The 10,647-nt window shown below is 47.4% G+C and overlaps 1 protein-coding gene across 3 annotated transcripts in view; it reads left to right on the forward strand.

Moving 5' to 3' along the window:
• The window catches only part of KANK4 (KN motif and ankyrin repeat domains 4), a 90,772-nt gene that overhangs the window by 64,512 nt on the left and 15,613 nt on the right, over positions 1-10,647 (forward strand). For all 3 annotated transcript variants that reach the window (XM_017541592.1, XM_037743131.1, XM_037743130.1), the window contains exon 8: positions 9,453-9,595. In XM_017541592.1, the coding sequence (XP_017397081.1) occupies positions 9,453-9,595 (143 nt within the window). The remainder of the gene's footprint in view (positions 1-9,452; positions 9,596-10,647) is intronic.

A 10,647-nucleotide genomic window follows, 5' to 3' on the forward strand; every position in this document is an offset into this window, starting at 1 on the left:
CTGTAATCCAAGCTCTTTGGGAGGCTGAAGCAGGTGGATCATGAGGTCAGGAGATCAAGACCATCCTGGCTAACACAGTGTAATACCACCTCTACTAAAAATACAAAAAAATTAGCCAGGCATGATGGCATAGGCCTGTAGTCCCAGTTACTCGGGAGGCTGAGGCAGGAGAATCGCTTGAACCCAGGAGGTGGAGGTTGCAGTGAGCTGATATCATGCCACTGCACTCCAGCCTGGGTGACAGAGTGAGAATTCATCTCAAAAAAAAAAAAAAAAAAAAAAGAGAGAGATGGAAAATGTGATTTAGGAACTGAAATGAGAGCGCGTCTAGTTCAGAGAGCGGCAAAGGTGCACTGCAGCAGGTAGGGCTCCAAGTAGGCAGTGTTCCAGGCAGAAGGAACTCCATGGAGGTCAGACAGGGGAAAATGCCTGGACATCAGAAAGCTCCTAGTCTGGATGGGATGGGAAGGTTGGAAGAGAGAGTTAGAGCCACCGCATGGAGAAATGGAGGACCTAGAGTGCCAGGCTGAACCCTGCTTGGAAGATCCCAGGAAGTCAGTGCAGTCAGTGCAGGTTTTTTATAGGAAACTCCATAACCAGGGGAATTCTCTAAGAAGAGTCATTTGACAGTACAGGTGGGTTAGTGATGGGAGCAGGAGAGGAGGTGGCAGGGCAGACAGGAGGCCATTGCAGAGGTCCACAGAGAGGTAGTGAGGGCTTGCATCAGGTGAGGATGGTAGGACCCAAACAGCAAAAAGCCACTGGGAGGCCAGGCATGGTGGCTCAGTCCTGTAATCCCAGCACTTTGGGAGGCCAAGGCGGGTGGACCATTTGAGGTCAGGAGTTCAAACCCAGCCTGGCCAACAGGGTGAAATCCTGTCTCTATTAAAAATACAAAAATTAGGCCGGGCGCAGTGGCTCACCCCTGTAATCCCAGCACTTTGGGAGGCCGAGGCGGGCAGATCACGAGGTCAAGACATCGAGACCATCCTGGCCAACGTGGTGAAACCCCGTCTCTAGTAAAAATACAAAAAAATTAGCTGGGTGTGGTGACACGTGCCTGTAGTCCCAGCTACTCGGGAGGCTGAGGCAGGAGAATTGCTTGAACCTGGGAGGCAGAGGTTGCAGTGAGCCGAGGTCGCACCACTGCACTCCAGCCTGGTGCCTGGTGACAGAGTAAGACTCTTATCTCAAAAAAAAAAAGAAAAATACAAAAATTAGCTGGGTGGTAGTGACGCGTGCCTGTAATCCCAGCTACTCAGGAGGCTGAGGCAGGAGAATCGCTTGAGCTTAGGAGGCGAAAGTTGTGGCAAGCCGAGATTGTGCCACTGCACTCCAGCCTGGGCAACAGAGTAAGACCCTGACTCAAAAAAAAAGACCATTGGGAAGGTAGTGCCCGCCTGGTGAGACGAGTTGGAGCTCTCTGTTGAGCTTGGATAGTTGAGAAGAACATGGGCTGCAGGAGAAGGAGCATATGTGGGGGAAGCAGAAAGAATATTTCAGTTTGGAGCAGATTTTTAGTTTCCAGTGGATCATCTCTGTGGAGCTATGCAAAGGCTATTGAGAATTCCAGATGTAAAATGAAAGGGCAACAGAGCTTTGGGTGGGACCTGCTAGAGCACATGCAATGAGGCCATTAGGGGAGGAGGCCTGTCTTGCTCTTGGTTATCCTATGCAGAGAGAGAGAGAGAAAGAGAGAGAGAGAGAGAGGGAGCACGCCAGTGGAGGAGACCCAGACAGAGTTGTGTGACAACTAGAAGAAATAAGAGGATCGTGGCTGATGGGGAAGGACAGCCCATGAAGAACAAAGATTGTCAACTGTGTCAGATTCTGCAGGGTCCCTGAAGGATGATGCCTGGCAGATGGAGGGGACGAGGGGGTGCCACTGGTGACTTTGGAGAGAGCTGCTTTAGGGGCATCTTGGGAGGAAACGGGCTAGCAGGATGGAAGGAGCAAAGCGCCTGGGTTGGGGAGGGCAGTGATGGAGAGTCTCGGCTGAAGGCGGCGGGAGAGCCTACGGAGAGTTGGTCTTGTGTGTTTGTTTGAGGAGAGACGATCTGAACGTATTTTTTGACTGAGAAGAAGAATCCAAGAAAGAAGAGGAACAGAGAAGGTGGGGGACAGAGACAGGGAATGAGAGACAGACAGAGAGATGGAGAGGAAGAGAGAGACAGAGACAGATAGAAAAAGGAAGAGAGACAGGGAGAGAAAAAGGGAGAGAGATAGAGACTGACAGGAAGAATCAAAGACAGAGAGAAGGAGAGAGGTGAAAGATACAAAAGAGAGAAGCCATTGGCAAAGCAGGGTGTGGGGGGAGTCAGGAAAGCCTGGACTCCACCGCAGAGGTGGGTGAGGGCTGCCGAGGCAAGACGCTGGGCTATTCATTTCTCTGAGATGGAAGCAAAAAAAGGAGAAAGTGGGCAACAGTGCACAGAGATGTTGAGGAGAGTAGGGAGGTGGAGGCCACTGGCCTCAGATGGCCTTGATCTTCTCAGGAAAGCGAGAGTAGAATCAGGGTTACAGACTGGAAAGGGTAGTTAACAGTCAAACAAAGATGGGTGCGTGATGGGGCTGAGCAGAAGTGCACACGCCCCAGTCAGATGTCATCCATGAGTTTAGGGGGGCCGTCTGGGGGTGTTTAGGAGGACACATACCAAAGGCATAAACCCCAAATGATCCCCACAGATACAGCCTACTGCTAAGTATTTAGCATGAGCTAACTCATTTAATAATAAAAATTTATTATTAGAATAGGATGATTGGTGGGACGCGGTGGCTCAGGCCTGTCATCCCAGCACTTTGGGAGGCCAAGGTGGGCAGATCATGAGGTCAAGAGATTGAGACCATCCTGGCCAACATGGTGAAACCCAGTCTCTACTAAAAATACAAAAATTAGCTGGGCGTGATGGCACACGCCTGTAGTCCCAGCTACTCGGGAGGCTGAGGCAGGAGAATCGCTTGAACCTGGGAAGCGGAGGTTGCAGTGAGCCGTGATCATGCCTCTGCACTCCAGCCTGGGGAATGGAGAGACTCCTTGGGTCCTTGGGGAAAAAAAAGGAATAAGATGATAATCCTTCTTTATAGACGATGAAAGTGACATTCAGAAAAGTTAGCAAACTTGCCCTAGATGACCCAATGACTAAGTGTACTACTGGGGTTTAAAGTCAATACTGGGGCAGGCGCAGTGACTCACGCCTATAATCATAGCCCTTTGGGAGGCTGAGGCAGGTAGATTGCCTAAGCTCAGAGGTTCAAGACCAGCCTGAGCAACATAATGAAACCCCATCTCTACCAAAAATACAAAAATTAGACAGGCGCGATGGTACATGCCTCAGGAGGCTGAGGGAGGGGATCGCTTGAATCCAGGCAGTTGAGGCTGCAGTGAGCTGTGATCATGCCACTGCACTCCAGAGTGGGTGACAGAGCAAGACTTGGTCTCAAAAAAAAGAAAAAAGAAAAGTCAGTCCCATTGCTCTTTTTCTGGTGTCGAGGAGGTGGAGCATATGCTACATCCGTACCCCTTCTTTTAGGAGGCCTGAGGTGGGGATTTAAATGGACATCAAAAGTCTGAGTTTCCCCAACTCCGGTCCTGTCTGGCTAAAATCTCTCCTGTGGCCTCGTATTGCTCTTAGCGTAGGAGGCGGCTTCTTCAGCCTGGCCTTCAGGACTCTGCCTTCCCTGGCTCCCACCTGCCCAGGCAGTCTCTGTTGCCGCCACACTCTCCCCCTTCCCTCCACTCCATCCACGCTGGCCTCACTCACCAAGGTCATTCCCTCCTGGGATTTCTGTATTAACCTTCCACCTGGACTCTTCCCCCTGAGGTTCTTCTTGTGACTGGCTCCTTCTCATCATTCAAGTCACAGCCCAAATGTCACCTCCTTAGAAGTCTTCTGGGTGCCTCTCTAAAGTGCCTGCCCCCATCTCTCTCTAAGGGAGCATTCTCTTTCTTTTTTGAGACACTCTTTGCTTTTCATTTCTACCCAACAGAATGTTAATTCACTCAAAAGGGGCCTGTCTGCCTTGTTCCTGTCTGTTTCCCCAACACCTAGACCAGTTCCTGGTTCCTAGTAGGTGTTGAGTAAAAATGTCTGTTAAATGAATGAGCGATGGATGACTCTTGGGAGCTAGGTTAAATTCCAGTAAACTTCCAAGTCTTCAAAATTCTGCTAAGCAGCTTTGAGTCTCTTCAGCTGAATGGGAAAGGCAATGTACATAATGACAGCCTGAAGTTGTTTCTGATTTTCACACCATCAAAAGAAGATTAAATTATAGCTAGCAGTGAGCTGATGTTATTGATTTTGGTTCTTCATGGATGCACGGATACCATCAAAATGGTAGATTAATTGAGAAAGGCACATAATTCAGTGGGGCACGGCTCTGTGTTCTGTTACTGTGTTCAGTGTTTGGGTGTCAGTGTAGTACGTGAATAATAGCAGCCACTGCTTTTTCAGTGTTATCCTCATCCCAGACACTGGGCTTAGTGTGATATACATACACTGTCGTGTACAATCCTTGCAGGAATTGTGAAGCAGATCTTGATTGCCTTTTCCAAGTGAGGAAATTGAGGCTGACATGTCAGGTAACGCAGTCAAGGTCACAGAGCCTGTAAGAAGCTAATCCATATTCAAACTGAGATGTGTCACCCTCCGAATCTGGGCTTTTTCTACTACCACAATCTAGGCTTCTGGGACACTGTGAGACTTTGGAAACACCCATTATGTGCGTGAAGAATCCAAAGACCAGTAATGTATGGCCCTTGTCTTTAAGTAGCGCATAGACTTGCAGCCTGTTAGAAGTTTCTGGGTGGGCCAGGCCAGGACAGAGAAGAAACAACTAAAATTTGGGTGTTATAAATATCTGCTGATGTGAAGAATCCAGTTAATACTCATCAACTTTAAAGTGGTCTGGAAGCTTTTCCCTTTAACATAGTGAAATAGGTAAATAGCCATAAAGGTAAAGTAAGAAGGGGGTTGGGGAGAATGGGTTGACAGAGTCATTACTTTCTATCATCTGTAGAAGAGATGTTGAGGATGACGGATCTGTCACATTCCCAAACCTGGGCTGTCCTTAGAGGCGGTCGTCAAGCGTCCAGAAAAAAACATTATAAACTGTAAAGGGCTGTATGGAAGTGACTCATTATTATTGAGAATAGAGCCAGAGTACACCTCTGCCAGCTTAATCCCAAATGGTGCGTCCTTCATTTTGCCAAATGCCCTTGCAGGGCATATTGAGTCAGAGGATGCTCTGGTGAGAGCCTCGCTCCTCTGTCACCTCCAGGGAGGGTGGGCTTTGCTGCCTGATGGCTGCTCTGAAGCATCTGCGGTAAAGTCCTGGATCCTGGTAGGATGCGGTGGCTCACACCTGTAATCCTAGCACTTTGGGAGACCAAGGCAGGTGGATCACCTGAGGTCAGGAGTTCAAGACCATCCTGGCCAAAATGGTGAAACCGCATCTCTTCTTAAAGTACAAAAATTAGCCAGGCATGGTGGCACATGCCTATAATTCCAGCTACCTGGGAGGCTGAGGCAGGGGAATTGCTTGAACCCAGGAGGCGGAGGTTACAGTGAGCCACGATCACACCACTGCACTCCAACCTGGGCAACAGAGTGAAACTCCATCTCAAAAATAATAAATAAACAAATAAATAATGTCCTGGGTCCTTAGCCCCTTTTAGGCCCTTTTCTGAGCCTCTGGGGAGGCATCAGACCTCATTCTACTAAACTAAAAATCATGTTTCTAGAGAGCTAAAAATCATGTTTCTGAGGCTCCTTTACACTTTTTTTTTTTTTTTTTTTTTTTAAAATTTTTTTTTTTTTTTTTTTTTTTTTTTTTTTTTTGAGACAGAGTCTCATTCTGTCACTCAGGCTGGAGTCTAGTGGTGCGATCCTGGCTCACTGCAGCCTCTGTCTCCTAGGTTCAAGCGATTCCCTTGCCTCAGCCTCCTGAGTAGCTGGGAGTACAGGCACACGCCACCATGACCCGCTAATTTTTTTTTTTTTTTTTGTATTTTTAGTAGAGATGGGGTTTCACCATGTTGGCCAGGACGGTCTCAATCTCCTGGTGTCATGATCCACCTGCCTTGGCCTCCCAAAGTGCTGGGATTACAAGAGTGAGCCACCGCACCTGGCCTCCTTTACACATCTTAAAAGCAAACATAAAATAGTCAAGGGATAGAAATTTTAAAAATTTTATTTGCACAAGGCAGTGCAAATGTTCGCTTCTGTATCAGGACAGAGCTATGAGGTGATGCATGGAGTTGTTATTTAGCTTTCATCGCCTGCTGGCTCATGGCAGTGGTCCAAGGAGCTTGAGGGAAAACTGCTGATAAATGAGGCAGACTGATGCCTCTGTCTCCACTGATGGCCTCGTGTTATCATAGCACATTTCTGAAAAATTGTTTGAAAAATTGTGGGGTGGAGGGAATATCAAACAAATGTTGCTTTTTTCCACTTACATAGAACTTGCAAATAGCCCTAATTGACACTTTTTCATAAACCAGATTTTTACAATGAATACCTAAACTTTAAAAGAATATCATTCTGGGCCAGCCATGGTGGCTCACATTTGTAATTCCAGCACTTTGGGAGGCCAAAGCGGGTGGATCGCCTAAGGTCAGGAGTTCGAGACCAGCCTGGACAGCATGGTGAAACCCCCTCTCTACTAAAAATAAAAACAAAAATTAGCTGGGTATGGTTGCAGGTGCATATAATCCCCGCTACTCAGGAAGCTGAGGCAGGAGAATCGCTTGAAACCGAGAGGCAGAAGTTGCAGTGAGCTGAGACAGCACCATTGCACTCCAGCTTGGGCAACAGAGTGAGAGTCCACCTTAAAAAATATATATATCATTCTGGACAATAACAGTAATAACAGTGAACTCTTATTGAGTGTTTACTGTGTACTAGCCATGTTTCTAAGTCAGGGATGTCCAATCTTTGATGTCCCTGGGCCACATTGGAAGAATAAGAATTGTCTTGGGCCACACATAAAATACACTAACACTAATGATAACCGGTGAGCTAAAAACAATGTTTTAGGAAACTTTATAAATTTGTGTTGGGCCACATTCAAAGCTGTCCTGGACTGCGGGTTGGACAGGCTTGTTCTAAGTGCTTCAAATATATTAGGCTGGGCACAGTGGCTCATGCCTGTAATCTTAGTACTTAGGGAGGCCAAAGTGGGTGGATGGCTTGAGCCCAGGAGTTTGAGACCAGTCTGGGCAACATGGTGAAACACTGTTTCTATAAAAAACACACAAAAAATAGTAGGGCATGGTGACACACACCTGCAGTTCCAGCTATTCAGGAGGCTGAGGTGGGAGGAGTACTTGAGCTCGGTAGGTAGAGCTTACAGTGAGATCACGCCACTGCACTCACACTCAGCCTAGGCAACAGAGCCAAACCCTGTCCCAGTGAATAAATAAATAAGCTCAATTCATTTCACAATAACTCTACAAGTTAGGTTGTGTTGTTATCCCCATTTTATTAAGGAGGAAATGCTAAGAAAGTCTAAGTGACTTGATTTACTGTAAGTGTTTTTCTGTTGCCCAAAGGAGCTACATAAGGGAGGACTGCTTGAACCCAGGGGGTCGAGGCTGCAGTGAGCCATGATCGCACCATTTCACCTCAGCCTGGGAGACAGAGCAAGACTCTGTCCCCCTACCCAAAAAAAAAGCAACATAAATTTTTCAGATAAGCAACACTACAAAGACGTTTGGTTTTTCTATCGCCCTTGAGAGGTAGGCTCATTTACATAACAGGTATCAGTCTATGCTTGATGATCCCCTACCTCTCCTTTGGTGGAAAGGAATATGGATGTATATCCCCAGGGCTACAAAGCAGAACTTTCTTTAGAATTTCATTTGCTTCTTCAGTGAGGATGTGTGTTAAAAATAATAATAATAAGGAGATGCCAAGGCTTTTTTTTTTTTTTTTTTTTAAAGATGGGGTTTCACCATGTTGGTCAGGCTGGTCTTGAACTCTCGACCTCAGGTGATCCGCCCCCCTTGGCCTCCAAAGTGTTTGGATTACAGGTGTGAGCCACCGCGCCCAGCCGAGATGCCAAGGTTAAAAAAAAAGGGAAAAAAAAAGAATTCTCATTTGCTATACTTAGTCTTAAAAATATACCAGGTTTGGTCAGGGGCAGTGGCTCACACCTGTAATAATCACAACACTTTGAGAGGCCCAGGCAGGCAGATTGCTTGAGGTCAGGAGTTCGAGACCAGCCTGGCCAACGTGGTGAGACCCCCATCTCTACTAAAAATACATTAAAAAAAAATTAGCTGGGCATGGTGGTGCATGCCTGTAGTCCCAGCTATTCAGGAAGCTGAGGCAGGAGAATCGCTTGAACCCAGGAGGCGGAGGTTGCAGTGAGCAGAGATCGAGCCATTGCACTCCAGCCTGGGCAACAGAGCGAGACTGTCTCAAAACAACAACAGCAACAACCACCGCCACCACCAGGTTGTTGGCTGGGTCCAGAGACTTATGCCTGTAATTCCAGCACTTTGGGAGGCTGAGGCAGGTAGATCACTTGAGGTCAGGAGTTCAAGAACAGACTGGCCAACACAGTGAAACTGTGTCTCTACTAAAAATACAAAAATTAGCCAGGCATGGTGGCGGGCACCTACAGGCTACTTGAGATGCTGAGGTGGGAGGATCACTTGGACCTGGGAGGCAGAGGTTGCAGTGGGAGCTGAGACTGAACCACTGCACTCCAGCCTAGGCGACAGAGTGAGACCTTGTCTCAAGAAAAATAAATAGGTAAACAAATAATGCCAGGTTTTCATTGTATTGTGAAGTGTAATTCTTAATTGTTTTAATATAAAAATTGTGGAATTTTTTTCTCCCTCCATTTTTCAAGTGAGATGGTTGTTCCTAGAAGATTTCCCATGTTTATCCCATGGTGTTCATGCTTCTGGTACATGGCACAGTAGACCCCTAGGTCCTCAGAAAGGACCTACAAACACAGCCATCGGTTTAAGAGTTACACACAAACATGAGCTAGTGAGTGTGAAACCTAAAACGCACAGCCGTGGGTGGCATTCCAGACATGGGGGCAGGTGAGGGATGAGCTCTGGAGCCGGATAGACCTGAGTGTTTCCCGCCCACTTCTCATGAGTGGATTATGTAACTTCCCTGGCCCTCAGTGTCCTCATCTGTAAAATGGGAATAACATCCTGTGCTCCAGTTTGGGAAACGAAGTCATGGCCACTGGCCCTTTGGCCATCTCTGGCTTTGTTTTGGACCTCCCTTGCTGGGTAGCCTCAGAAAACTTGTCAAGAAAAGTAACCAGCTTTAAAGACTGCTACAAATGTAAACCACGGGCTCCACCTGTGGAAAGCATTGCTCTATTCTGTGGCCTTCTAACCCACAAGCAGTGTCCCATTGAAATGGCTAAAGTGGAATCTGGCTCCTGGCTCCTCAGGAGCCATTCCAGCACCCATTGCTTCCCTGCAGGCGTCTGCAACGTGGACCATCAGAACAAAGCTGGCTACACTGCCGTAATGATCACTCCCTTGGCTTCCGCGGAGACCAGTGAAGACATGGCTGTGGTCTGGAAGCTCTTAAGAGAAGGAAATGTGAACATTCAAGCTACTCAGGTGGGTGGAATGAACATGATCTCCTCTTCAGTAAATGCGGGGGCACCTCCCAGCTTTATTCTGCTAATGGGTGAGAAATTCCATGCAGATCCATGTAGCTTTTAACCCAAGGAGGCTGGGACCTCCAAATGGCATCCATGCAAAGCCTGGTTCAGTTTTCCTTATAGGCTCCTGAGACCCAGCCAGCCTTGGACAGAGGTCGATGAACTTCTAATATAGGTCCCAGTCTGAAACTGAGCAAATTCCATCCAGATGCAACCTCTAGAACCAACATTCCCAGTTACCATCTTGAGAAGGCATTTGCTAGTTGGCTACTCTAATAGAGACCTCATAGGTGAGCCACCTTGATCACGACCCATAGACAACTAACTAGGGTCTTTGGAGGTCCAGTCCTTTAAATAAGTTCTCACCTCTATCACCCCAAAGCCTTTCAACAAGGTCATAAGTCCTCAGACTGAGAGGAAGTATGGATAGCCAGGGCAGACAGCAGCATTCTAGGGGTAAGAGGATTCCTACTTTCCAGGCCTCAGCTTAGCTCAGAGGGTTATTACAGAGTTCTGCAGGTCATTATCAATCAACCTGGCATGCTGCCTCAGCTCTTGAAATCACCAGATCTGAAAACACTCCTATCTTCCTTACCTCTGCACCAAGAATTGTGAGTAAAACTGTTCCAGACACACGATTGATGCCCCAGTCCGCAGGAGCAGTGCCATGGGCCAGGCTGGGAAAAACAGTTGCTGTGAAGAACCAGTGGGGCCTTACACAAAGGTAGTAGCCAGGGATTCAGGACCTGTGGGCTCCACTAATTCACTGGGTCACCTGTGCCTTAGGTCAGAAGAGCTCTTAAAGGTCACCCAGGTCTACCCCTTATGATTTTACAAAATCCTACCAGAAGGTTTGCAACTCTAGGACCTCCAGTGTCAGGAAACTCATGCTCTACCAAGTAGCTCATTTTGTTTGTGGCTCTAGATAGCTCTGATAACTTTCTAAACTGAGCCAAGACTGAGTGCTCTGAATCTTTCTCTTTTGTGTGTGTGTGTGTGTTTTGTTTT

Source organism: Cebus imitator, unplaced genomic scaffold, assembly GCF_001604975.1.
Source record: "Cebus imitator isolate Cc_AM_T3 unplaced genomic scaffold, Cebus_imitator-1.0 Scaffold135, whole genome shotgun sequence".
Lineage (NCBI taxonomy): Eukaryota > Metazoa > Chordata > Mammalia > Primates > Cebidae > Cebus > Cebus imitator.